General features: G+C 47.0%; 1 protein-coding gene across 3 annotated transcripts in view; it reads left to right on the forward strand.

Annotated features, from left to right (window-relative positions):
• The first annotated feature begins 3,714 nt into the window (after positions 1–3,714).
• Positions 3,715–13,280, forward strand: part of WDPCP (WD repeat containing planar cell polarity effector) — a 185,146-nt gene continuing 175,580 nt past the window's right edge. For 2 of the 3 annotated variants that reach the window (XM_078784235.1, XM_068129394.2), the window contains exons 1-2: positions 3,715–3,804; positions 13,143–13,212. In XM_078784235.1, the coding sequence (XP_078640361.1) occupies positions 13,152–13,212 (61 nt within the window). In that variant the 5' untranslated portion in view covers positions 3,715–3,804; positions 13,143–13,151. Of the gene's footprint in view, positions 3,805–4,222; positions 4,321–13,142; positions 13,213–13,280 lie in introns of those variants that run through there. The other variant, XM_078784236.1, reaches the window with a different exon arrangement.

Here is a 13,280-nt window from a genome sequence, read left to right on the forward strand (position 1 = left end):
ACACAAACATACACACACACATACACAAACATGCACACACACATACACACACATACACACACACAGACACAAACATACACACACACATACACAAACATACACACACACATACACAAACATGCACACACACATACACAAACATACACACACACAGACACAAACATACACACACACATACACAAACATGCACACACACATGCACAAACATACACACACACAGACACAAACATACACACACACACACACCTTCACTCTTGCCCTATTCCTCTCCCTCCCCATTCAAAACCCACAGATGTGTACTCCCCCTCGTCTACCCCTCCCTCCCCCTCGTCCTCCCCACCCTCCCCCTCGTCCTCCCCACCCTCCCCCTCGTCCTCCCCTCCCTCCCCCTCGTCCTCCCCTCCCTCCCCCTCGTCCTCCCCTCCCTCTCGTCCTCCCCTCCCTCCCCATCGTCCTCCCCTCCTCCTCCCCTCCTCCTCCCCTCCCTCCCCCGCACATGTACACAGGCATACTCTCGATCTCTGTCCCACCTCAAACGAAAGGGAAAACAGGACTTAGAGAAACAGGACTTACTTAGAAACAGGACTAAGGTAAATGTAAACATAAAGGTAAATTATATGGTAAATTGGTAAAATATGGTAACTAAGGTAAATTATATGTAAACAGGACTTACTCATCCCTGTTCCATGTAGATCCTGTGAGGTTAAAGTGGTGGTGCAACAGTTGACAGGATAATTCAGAAGGGTATCGACCATTGTGTGTGGGTTCAATGATTGACCCGATTGCAATAAAACCAACCTGGTGCATTGCAGACAGGATTGCACCACCCATAAGATACAGCTGGGTGTTCCAGCATCCTGGCCAAACACCAAATTCCTGTCGTTACCCGCAGGGGACACTGCAGCAGCTCCAGAATGGTTGTTACCAACAGCCAGTTACTGCACACCCATCTATATCTATCTATAATTCCACTAATCTCTGTCTGTGTGTGTGTGTGTGTGTATGCGACCGCTGTTTCTCGACAACTACCGGTCCGATATACTTGAAACTTGCCAGGTATATTGCTGGGGACCCGAGGATGTGCCTTTTCAAGGTTTCATATTAATCGGACAAGTAGTTACCGAGCTATGTCCAAAAAACGATTCAACCAATCAGAGAGCAGCGAGCTATCACGTGTGCCGAACGTGCCGAACAGACTCTGCCTCGGACGGCACATTTGAGAGCGTATTCATTTATTTCACGTTGGCAAACTATGTTGGCGTTAAACTATGTTTTAAAACTAATTAAAACTACTTTGCGATTCATCGTAACTGCGATTCGTAACTGCCGTTCGCTTTGGCTTTGCGAATGGACCAAACCATTTCATGTAAATAGAGGGGGGGGATTGTCACCGTACTCGCAAGCCGTTCGCTTTGGACCAAACCATTTCATGTAAATAGAGGGGGGGGATATAATTTTAGATATAGATATAGTACGGGCATGCCCTAGTATATAAAACACAGTTTGTGTGTGTGTGTGTGTGTGTGTGTGTGTGTGTGTGTGTGTGTGTGTGTGTGTGTGTGTGTGTGTAATGTTACTGATAGACTCCTAAACAGAGAGGCTCACATACTTGATATTTGGCACAGACATGGCCATTGAGCCTGGGAAGAACATGGCCGACCTAAAAAAAAATATTTCATAATATTTTTTTACCATATTTTTACCTCAGTGCATTTCAGTGAGGAATATTATGCACGGAATCTGACCGGTGGCAGAGCAGCGCGCTGATTCGCTCAGAGCGATCACGTGATGTTCCTTGCCGCCATTAACTCAGTTACGCGTTCGCACGTATTTCAGAGCGAAAAGCGGTTGCGTTTTTTCACATTTCAGCGAGGAACATTGATTGCCATTCACACCACATAGGTTTTTTTTTCTTTCATCTTTAGATCCATATTTTTTTTCAGCGAGGAATATTATACACGGAATCTGAGGCGGTGGCAGAGCAGCGCGCTGATTCGCTCAGAGCGATCACGTGATGTTCCTTGCCGCCATAAACTCACAGCAAGTAGCATAGATTTTAGCATGATTAGCATTTAGCATGATTTAGCATGATTTAGCATAGATAGTAGCATGTTTCACATAGATTTTTGTTTGTTTTGAACAACTTACTGTTCATGCTACTGTAAGTAAAAACACTTCACACTACTGTAAGTACAAACTTTGATCGCACTAGTCAGTACAAGCAATGCTCAAATTAGTAAGCACAAATATTGCTCACACTAGTAAGCACAACCGTTGCTCACACTACTGTAAGTACAAACATTGATCACACTAGTAAGTACAAACATTGATCACACTAGTAAGTACAAACATTGTTCACACTAGTAAGTACAAACACTGATTACACTAGTAAGTACAAACATTACTCACACTAGTAAGTACAAACATTTCTCACACTAGTAAGCACAAACATTGATCACACTAGTAAGTATAGACATTGCTCACACTAGTAAGCACACACATTGCTCACATTAGTAAGTACACACATTGCTCATACTACTGTAAGTACAAACATTTCCTCACACTACTGTATAGCTCAAGCATTGTTCACGCTACTGTAAGTACAAACACTGCTGACACTAGAAAGTGCAAATATTGCTCACACTAGTAAGCACAAACATTGCTCACATTAGTAAGTACAAACATTGCTCATACTACTGTAAGTACAACATTTCTTCACTACTGTAAAGCTGAAGCATTGTTCACGCCACTGTAAGTACAAACACTGCTGACACTAGACAGTACAACTATTGCTCACTAGTAAGTACAAACATTGTTCACATTAGTAAGTACAAACAATGCTCACACTACTGTAACTACAAACAATGCTCACACTTGTAAGTACAAACATTTCCTCACACTATAAAGCTCAAACTTTGTACAAACATTTCTTCACACTACTGTAAAGCTCAAACAATGCTCACGCTACCGCAAGGACAAACAATGCTCACACTAGTAAGTAAAAACAATACTCACACTACTGTCAGTATAAACACTGTTCGCACACTCGTAAGTACAAACAATACTCACACTACTGTAAGTATAAACACTGCTCACACACTACTAAGCACAAAATGCTCACACTAGTAAGTACAAACACTGCTCACACACTAATAAGTACAAAAATTCTCACACTAGTAGGTACAAAGAATGCTCACATCACTGTAAGTACAAACACTGCTCACACTACTGATAACTCTAACCTTAATCATCACGTTAAACCAACTTTCCATGACGATCTGTCCTACTACAGGAGCGCGTTCCGCTAGTAAGCGGCTTGTCATTGCTTTCTAAGCCAGCCATGCCGAATACCCCGTTTGGCAAGCAATCGTCGGCTTATTTTCGTGTGGTTTGGCACGACCGCATCCCATAGGAAGGCACACCCAGAAACAACAACAACAACAACAACAACACGCTCGCACTATAGCAACGGACAGACTTCCGGGTACACATTTTTCCCCCAGTTCGTCGCCCATCCATCCATTCAGGAAGACTCTATATTAACGTATGACGTCGACCTTTCAGCATGCGTTGGTTCTGTATTCATTCATGTTGACCTTGGTGGTTTGACTCCACCGCATCCCATAGAATTTGTGACCCAGAAACAACAACAACACCACGCTCGCACTATAGCAACGGACAGACTTCCGGGTACACATTTTTCCTCCAGTTTGCCGCCCATCCATCCAATCAGGAAGACTGTATATTAACGTGTAACGTCGACATTTGAGCACGCGTTCGTTCTGTGTTCATTCATGTTTTTCGGTGAGTCGTTAAAAATAAAAACCTTCATCCTGTTCATGAATGACGTCCTGTTGCTTGGGAGACAGGTTTTTAAAAAGTTTTGTCTGTGCTGGTTTTTACTCTTTTTTTTTTTTGCGAGGAAATTTCAATAAAACGTACTCACGACGGTTCCACCTTCACGCGTTGCTTGGTGGGGAGTTCACGTTCACCTGGCGATTCCTGACCTGTGACTACCTGTGTTACGGCGTGGATTGCGTTGGTGTGATAACTCCTGATGAGAGGTTTATGGTCCAATTCAGAACTTACCTTTTAATGTCGTCGATAATTCATTTTTGATAATATAGAATTATAGATAATAGTCCCCAGGGGCGGAGCAGGAGTCTAGGGGCGGAGCCAAGAGTCCCCAGGGCCGGAGCCAATAGCCCAGGGGCGGAGCCAAGAGTCCCCAGGGGCGGAGCCCAAGAGGTCCAGAAATGGCGGCAATGGGCCACTTATGGACTCCGGAGCCTTTGGCATACAGTATGAGCAAGTTGCCCGGTAGGGATGGGGGTGGCAAAAATGCAAATGGCGTCTTGTGTCATCGAGCCGGCAAGCTGAGAGCAACAATTCGCATTTATTTCCACATCTGCTGCAATTTAAATGTCTAATGGTGGCGAGGTGCTCCATTTGAAACTGATTGTTCGATATATGTAGCTTTTTGATGTCCAGGGTCCCTCGTAAAAATTGTATTGGTGTCAAAGCCAATTGCAAATTAATAGTAGGACTGGAGGATGTTGGGAGGAGTAAAAAAAAAAAAAGTTTCCATTGTAAAATAAATTTCATTTGACATTTTATTAATTTTGATCTGATTGAGTTGGAACCTGTAGGTTTGTCAACTTAAAGGGACACCGGAGGTGTGTCTGGTGGACAGGTTGGTTGTGTGACAAGGACGAATTGATTCAAATTTGGTGAATATCTGGATTCGAGAATTTTTAGTGATTCTTCACCATTGAGTGATAGGGCCAAGGATGATATATATAGTGGGGGGGCCAATGTAGCAGATTGAAATGCCCGGTGAAATTGCTTGTTAATTTTTGGACACTGGTTGGGCTGTCTTTAGGGATGATATAAGTTCTAGAAAAAATATGTCTCCAATTGTTTCAAGTTCTTTATGGCGGCCATTTTGGATTTTCAAAATGGCGGATGTCGAAAACGTAAAATTCCATTATCTTGGCTTCTAAATGACCTAGAGTTTCGATTCTGGTGTCCAGTTGTACATTTTTGGGGATAGAGAATTGAATGAAACCTTCTTTAATAACCTACAAGGGATAAAAATAGGTTTTTATGGCACAGCCGAACCAGTGTCCAAAATCTAACTTAATGCACATCTATCTTAATTGTTATTTGTTATTTGTATGTTCCAGATTCGTGACCCTGAGCTATGATGGAGCCAAAAAGCAAGAAAACCAAGAAAGAAACTGATTTCACACTTTGCATTCAGTGCCAAGATCCCCAAGGTGCACTAGTGACTGAGCCAGCACTGGGCTCATATGCAAAGTTTCTCCAGTTCATCCAGGAGAGGGCACGATATGGTGATGCCGACTTCAAACAGATCAGCGAATGATTAAGCTGTTTCACTGCCACTGACTTGAGGAACAATAAAGCAAAGTGGCACCGGGCATGTTATGGATCTACATGCAACACTGCTCACCTGGAGCGTGCTAGAGTTCGCCACCAGAAAGCCTGCGAACATGGCGACACCCAGCATCTTCATAAGAGGTGTGGACGTCCTTCTTCTGCACCTGCCGCTGCAAGTACCTCAGGTTCTACGCAAGACGAGACTCTTCGCTTCACACGTTCATCATCAACTCCATTCAACAGAGACCTTTGTTTCTTCTGTCAAGAGGTCACTAAGGAAAGTGTACATGTTGTATGCACGTTCAACGCAGGTAAACAGCTGAAGAAAGCTGTTGAAGAAGGCAGCAACCACAAGTGGAAAGTTCAGCTGAGTGCTGCCATCAGTGCACATGATGCTCATGCGATCGACGTCAAGTATCATCTCCCATGCTGGGTGCAGAATGTCCAACGTGCTCCCAAGAGTGGGACATCAAGTGATGACAAAGAACACATACTGCAAGAAACTAATGTTATCAAAATAGCCGCAGACATTGAGTTTGTCAGCCTTGTTCGCTCTCTACTCCAAGCTGGTGAAATTCTCAACATGTCTGACCTGAAGTCGGTTTACTCCAGGATTCTTGACAATAATGGTGTGCACAATGTCCCATCACCTACTACCCAAGGCATGAAGGAGAAAATCAACTCTCACATTGATGACGTTCACTTCATGAAACCAAAACGTCGAAACGAGTCAGACTGTGTATTCTCCACTGCCGTGCGTGATGCAGCTGTCGAAGATGCAATGACGAAGACAAATGAAAAAAACATCGAACAACTGTTTGAGAGTGCCTCTGTTCTCCGCAGTGCCATTGCTTGTCAGAACAAGCACCCATGGCAATTTGAAGGAGAAATGAACACTGATGATGCTGAAAAGCATGTACCCAAAGTACTCTATGCTTTCCTCCGCTGGCTACTGGAAGGACCAGCCACGAGCATTGAGCCAGAGACTATGCGCTCAGCCACTATTCATCGAGATGTTATAACCATCAGTCAGAACATCATGTACGGCTACAAGTCAAAACGCCAAGTCACGTACAAGCCCAAAGAGCCAGATGCACCATTCCGCCATCGCTTAGAATGGCCACAGCAGCTTGCCGTTGCCATTGTAGTCCATCAGTCCACCAGAAACAAGAAGCTTCTGGATTTCCTGCATGGGTTCGGTCTGTCTGTTGATTATAGTCGGATCTTGCGGTTGGAGACACAGCTGGCCAACTCAGTCATAGAGTCTACGACAGAACAGGGTGTATACTTTCCAAGAACCATGCGCATAGGGACGTTTGTCTTCTTTGCAGTGGACAACAGTGACTTCAATGAAGACACACCTGATGGGAAGCGGACACTCCATGCTACAGCCTGGGCACTCTACCAACGACGGGAACATGCACCCTCCACAGATGAACATAGAACACTGACACTACATGACCGAAAGGCCAGACACCGCTCACTCAAGGTTCTGACTGCTCCAGACTTTGTTCCTTGCCAAGCACCAAACAAACAATCTGCCACAGGTACCACGTATAGCTTCAAGACACGGTCAAACCCAGATGTCACCAAGCCGTACTCTGCGACGGACACAGTGTGGCTACTTTCACGCACAATCATGCGAACAGCTGAAGCTGAGGACGTACAAGACGACATCATCCCACCAGATGACCAGCTGCAAGCTGCAGAACCCCAGCATGCTGACCCTGTTGGGTCACTCGTCCACGATCCAAAACAACCACCTGGCAGTCGGATCAAGCATCACGATATCCCAACTTGGACAGCCTACAACTCACTGCTCTCCTCTTCGAAGCCTCTGACAGAGGTCAACGCCCTGCCATTGGTAGCAGCACCAGCCCATGAATGGCAAACACTGATAACAGTCTTGAAACAGACACAGCAAATCAACTGCATGGTCATGGGTCCCGATAGGAAGACAGTGATCACCTTAGACATGGCCCTGTATGAGCGAGCCAAACAGCTGGAGATGACCAGAGATGACTGCAAAGGCAAGTGGGTACTGCGACTAGGGGAGATGCACACTGTGATGGCTGCACTGAGGGCTGCTGGGAATGCCATAGAGGACAGTGGTCTTGACGAGGCTTGGTCTGAGGCTGATATCTATGGCCCAACAACGACCAGACAAATACTGGAAGCCAAGCACATGAAGAGGGCTTTGGAGGCCCACATCACCACTGTCCAAGCCCTCTTCGACCTCTAGGCCTAGCACTCCACCGGTACCATGAACTATGCAAAGACACATACTTCATCACGGGTGTGGGGAACAAGAAGAGGCAAATCTCACTGGAACCAATAGTACATGAACTTGGTGTCAGGAAGGCTGCAGCCCTACCAGGATTCCATGCATTCACGGGAGCAGACCAGACTGGTCGGTTTGCCGGCAAGGGAAAGCTCACATGTTGGCAAGCCCTCAATAGGTGCTCTGTTGAGGTGGTATCTGCGTTTCATGACCTTGGGGCCTCTGAGGAGCTGAGAGCTGACACAGAAAGTGACATTGAGGCATTTGTATGCCAGCTGTATGAGCCTCGTACTACAGTTGTGGATGTGGGCAAGCTGAGGTGGAGACTGTTTACCAAGAAACAGCTAGAGGCACAGAAGCTGCCACCAACACGGGGAGCTTTACATGAAGCCATTGCTCGTGCACATTTCCAGGCCATGGTGTGGCATCAGGCTGATGTACCGGACCCCCAGCTTCCACAACCAACAGAACATGGATGGAGAGCAGGAGATCAGCTGGTGCCCATCACAACCAAGGACCCTCCAGCCCCAGCTGCCATCACACATCTAATCAAATGTAACTGCAAGAAGACCCAATGCATGTCTCACTGCTCATGCAGGTCTCAGCATCTCAACTGTTCTGAGATGTGTATGTGTGGGGCAGATGAAGAGGTGTGTGTTAACACGGGTCAGGAGCGCCCCATGGGAATCGATAACACTGATGATGAGGAGGATGGAGATCCTTCAATGTAACAATGAACACTGCCAACTAAAAATACTGCACAAAGACATTATAAGTGCACATTTGAACACTAAAGTCCAGCCTTTATGTGATTTAGAAGTGAAAATGATGGAAAAAAATATATATATGTGTTGGCATAAGTGCGTGAAAATCCAAGATGGCTGCCATAAGAACCCTTTTGATCATATGTAGGTGTATAAATGTGTGTTTATTGGATTAAGTATCCGCAAATATGTACATTTGGACACCAAAATTAACACTCTAGGTCATTTAGAAGCCAAGATAATGACAATTTCGGTTTTCAACAAACGCCATTTTGATAATCCAAAATGGCCGCTATAAAGAACTTGAAAAAAATGGAGACATATTTTTTCTACACTTCTATCATCCCTAAAGACAACCCAACCAGTGTCCACAAATTAACATTTGAATTCAACGGGAAAACATTGGCCCCCCCACTAATAGCACGATATCTCAAAAAGTTATCAATGGATTCGTACGAAACTTGCTGGTTGAGTTGGGTAGGTGACAAGAACAAGCCAATTCGATTTTTGTTCAGGTCCGAATCCAGATCCGGCCTATCAGTGGGATACAAAACATAAACTGTTCAACCTGGTGGAGGTATGCGCTCTACTGAGTGCTGTTATAGTTCTCTGTTTTCCCTGCCTGTGGAACCAACTTCCACATTCTCTTCAATCTCATTCTTCCCTCTAATTCTTCAAGACAGCTGTTCACAATCTCAGTTTGTCCTTTTTTTATTCGTATGCAGCATGTGGCTGCTTAGCTGCATCATTTTTCTGTGGGTGCAGCTGTGCTGCTGGAGCAATGCCCCCTTACCAGCTAGCTGGTACTCATTTTGGTGACATTCGGAAGGATGCCAGGCTGAATCAACCCAACTGGAGCAATGCCCCTTTACCAGCTAGCTGGTACTCATTTTGGTGACATTCGGAAGGATGCCAGGCTGAATCAACCCAACTGGAGCAATGCCCCTTTACCAGCTAGCTGGTACTCATTTTGGTGACATTCGGAAGGATGCCAGGCTGAATCAACCCAACTGGAGCAATGCCACTTTACCAGCTAGCTGGTACTCATTTTGGTGACATTCGGAAGGATGCCAGGCTGAATCAACCCAACTGGAGCAATGCCCCCTTACCAGCTAGCTGGTACTCATTTTGGTGACATTCGGAAGGATGCCAGGCTGAATCAACCCAACTGGAGCAATGCCCCCTTACCAGCTAGCTGGCACTCATTTTGGTGACATTCGGAAGGATGCCAGGCTGAATCAACCCAACTGGAGCAATGCCCCTTTACCAGCTAGCTGGTACTCATTTTGGTGACCTCCGAAGGATGCCAGGCTGAATCAACCCAACTGGAGCAATGCCCCCTTACCAGCTAGCTGGTACTCATTTTGGTGACCTCGGAAGGATGCCAGGCTGAATCAACCCAACTGGAGCAATGCCCCCTTACCAGCTAGCTGGTACTCATTTTGGTGACATTCGGAAGGATGCCAGGCTGAATCAACCCAACTGGAGCAATGCCCCCTTACCAGCTAGCTGGTACTCATTTTGGTGACCTCGGAAGGATGCCAGGCTGAATCAACCCAACTGGAGCAATGCCCCTTTACCAGCTAGCTGGTACTCATTTTGGTGACCTCGGAAGGATGCCAGGCTGAATCAACCCAACTGGAGCAATGCCCCCTTACCAGCTAGCTGGTACTCATTTTGGTGACCTCGGAAGGATGCCAGGCTGAATCAACCCAACTGGAGCAATGCCTCTTTACCAGCTAGCTGGTACTCATTTTGGTGACATTCGGAAGGATGCCAGGCTGAATCAACCCAACTGGAGCAATGCCCCCTTACCAGCTAGCTGGTACTCATTTTGGTGACCTCGGAAGGATGCCAGGCTGAATCAACCCAACTGGAGCAATGCCCCCTTACCAGCTAGCTGGTACTCATTTTGGTGACATTCGGAAGGATGCCAGGCTGAATCAACCCAACTGGAGCAATGCCCCCTTACCAGCTAGCTGGTACTCATTTTGGTGACCTCGGAAGGATGCCAGGCTGAATCAACCCAACTGGAGCAATGCCCCTTTACCAGCTAGCTGGTACTCATTTTGGTGACCTCGGAAGGATGCCAGGCTGAATCAACCCAACTGGAGCAAGGCCCCTTTACCAGCTAGCTGGTACTCATTTTGGTGACCTCGGAAGGATGCCAGGCTGAATCAACCCAACTGGAGCAATGCCCCTTTACCAGCTAGCTAGTACTCATTTTGGTGACCTCGGAAGGATGCCAGGCTGAATCAACCCAACTGGAGCAATGCCCCCTTACCAGCTAGCTGGTACTCATTTTGGTGACCTCGGAAGGATGCCAGGCTGAATCAACCCAACTGGAGCAAGGCCCCTTTACCAGCTAGCTGGTACTCATTTTGGTGACCTCGGAAGGATGCCAGGCTGAATCAACCCAACTGGAGCAATGCCCCTTTACCAGCTAGCTAGTACTCATTTTGGTGACCTCGGAAGGATGCCAGGCTGAATCAACCCAACTGGAGCAATGCCCCCTTACCAGCTAGCTGGTACTCATTTTGGTGACCTCGGAAGGATGCCAGGCTGAATCAACCCAACTGGAGCAATGCCTCTTTACCAGCTAGCTGGTACTCATTTTGGTGACATTCGGAAGGATGCCAGGCTGAATCAACCCAACTGGAGCAATGCCCCCTTACCAGCTAGCTGGTACTCATTTTGGTGACCTCGGAAGGATGCCAGGCTGAATCAACCCAACTGGAGCAATGCCCCCTTACCAGCTAGCTGGTACTCATTTTGGTGACATTCGGAAGGATGCCAGGCTGAATCAACCCAACTGGAGCAATGCCCCTTTACCAGCTAGCTAGTACTCATTTTGGTGACCTCGGAAGGATGCCAGGCTGAATCAACCCAACTGGAGCAATGCCCCCTTACCAGCTAGCTGGTACTCATTTTGGTGACCTCGGAAGGATGCCAGGCTGAATCAACCCAACTGGAGCAATGCCTCTTTACCAGCTAGCTGGTACTCATTTTGGTGACATTCGGAAGGATGCCAGGCTGAATCAACCCAACTGGAGCAATGCCCCCTTACCAGCTAGCTGGTACTCATTTTGGTGACCTCGGAAGGATGCCAGGCTGAATCAACCCAACTGGAGCAATGCCCCCTTACCAGCTAGCTGGTACTCATTTTGGTGACATTCGGAAGGATGCCAGGCTGAATCAACCCAACTGGAGCAATGCCCCTTTACCAGCTAGCTGGTACTCATTTTGGTGACCTCGGAAGGATGCCAGGCTGAATCAACCCAACTGGAGCAAGGCCCCTTTACCAGCTAGCTGGTACTCATTTTGGTGACCTCGGAAGGATGCCAGGCTGAATCAACCCAACTGGAGCAAGGCCCCTTTACCAGCTAGCTGCTACTCATTTTGGTGACCTCAGAAGGATGCCAAGCTGAATCAACCCAACTGGAGCAATGCCCCCTTACCAGCTAGCTGGTACTCATTTTGGTGACCTCGGAAGGATGCCAGGCTGAATCAACCCAACTGGAGCAAGGCCCCTTTACCAGCTAGCTGGTACTCATTTTGGTGACCTCGGAAGGATGCCAGGCTGAATCAACCCAACTGGAGCAAGGCCCCTTTACCAGCTAGCTGGTACTCATTTTGGTGACCTCGGAAGGATGCCAGGCTGAATCAACCCAACTGGAGCAAGGCCCCTTTACCAGCTAGCTGGTACTCATTTTGGTGACCTCGGAAGGATGCCAGGCTGAATCAACCCAACTGGAGCAATGCCCCCTTACCAGCTAGCTGGTACTCATTTTGGTGACCTCGGAAGGATGCCAGGCTGAATCAACCCAACTGGAGCAATGCCCCCTTACCAGCTAGCTGGTACTCATTTTGGTGACCTCGGAAGGATGCCAGGCTGAATCAACCCAACTGGAGCAATGCCCCCTTACCAGCTAGCTGGTACTCATTTTGGTGACCTCGGAAGGATGCCAGGCTGAATCAACCCAACTGGAGCAAGGCCCCTTTACCAGCTAGCTGGTACTCATTTTGGTGACCTCGGAAGGATGCCAGGCTGAATCAACCCAACTGGAGCAATGCCCCCTTACCAGCTAGCTGGTACTCATTTTGGTGACCTCGGAAGGATGCCAGGCTGAATCAACCCAACTGGAGCAATGCCCCCTTACCAGCTAGCTGGTACTCATTTTGGTGACCTCGGAAGGATGCCAGGCTGAATCAACCCAACTGGAGCAATGCCCCCTTACCAGCTAGCTGGTACTCATTTTGGTGACCTCGGAAGGATGCCAGGCTGAATCAACCCAACTGGAGCAAGGCCCCTTTACCAGCTAGCTGGTACTCATTTTGGTGACCTCGGAAGGATGACAGGCTGAATGAACAACCCGCCTGGTGTTGATTCAATGGCACGGCAGAAGCTTGAACTCAAGACCCTTGGATTTTAAGCCAATCACTTTAACTGTTAAGCCAACACTAGGTTTAAAATACTGAATGTGGAATGTGCTTGAAAAAAAGGAACTTGGTTAATTTTTTTTTGATGTTTTGTAACTTTTGTAAGGATATAACAGAAACCTCATTATAGGGATCTTGTCACCTAGCCTTGGTAAACTAATATCGTTAAGCAGCGAACACAAGACACATTTCTGGTGCAGACCTGGTCGACAGCATGTGCCTTTTGTTCAATCTATCACATTTTATTGTCACTGCAGGGCCAACAGATGGCATTTTTCCAAACAGAACTACATTTGTGGACCATGAAAAGACCCAGGAAAATGAAAGGTACAAGAAGGCATTTTGTGGACGCGGGGATCTTCAGCTCGTTCGCCGTGAAGTGACAGACAGGGTTT

Source organism: Myxine glutinosa, chromosome 9, assembly GCF_964187855.1.
Source record: "Myxine glutinosa chromosome 9, kmMyxGlut1.1, whole genome shotgun sequence".
Classification (NCBI taxonomy): Eukaryota; Metazoa; Chordata; class Myxini; order Myxiniformes; family Myxinidae; genus Myxine; species Myxine glutinosa.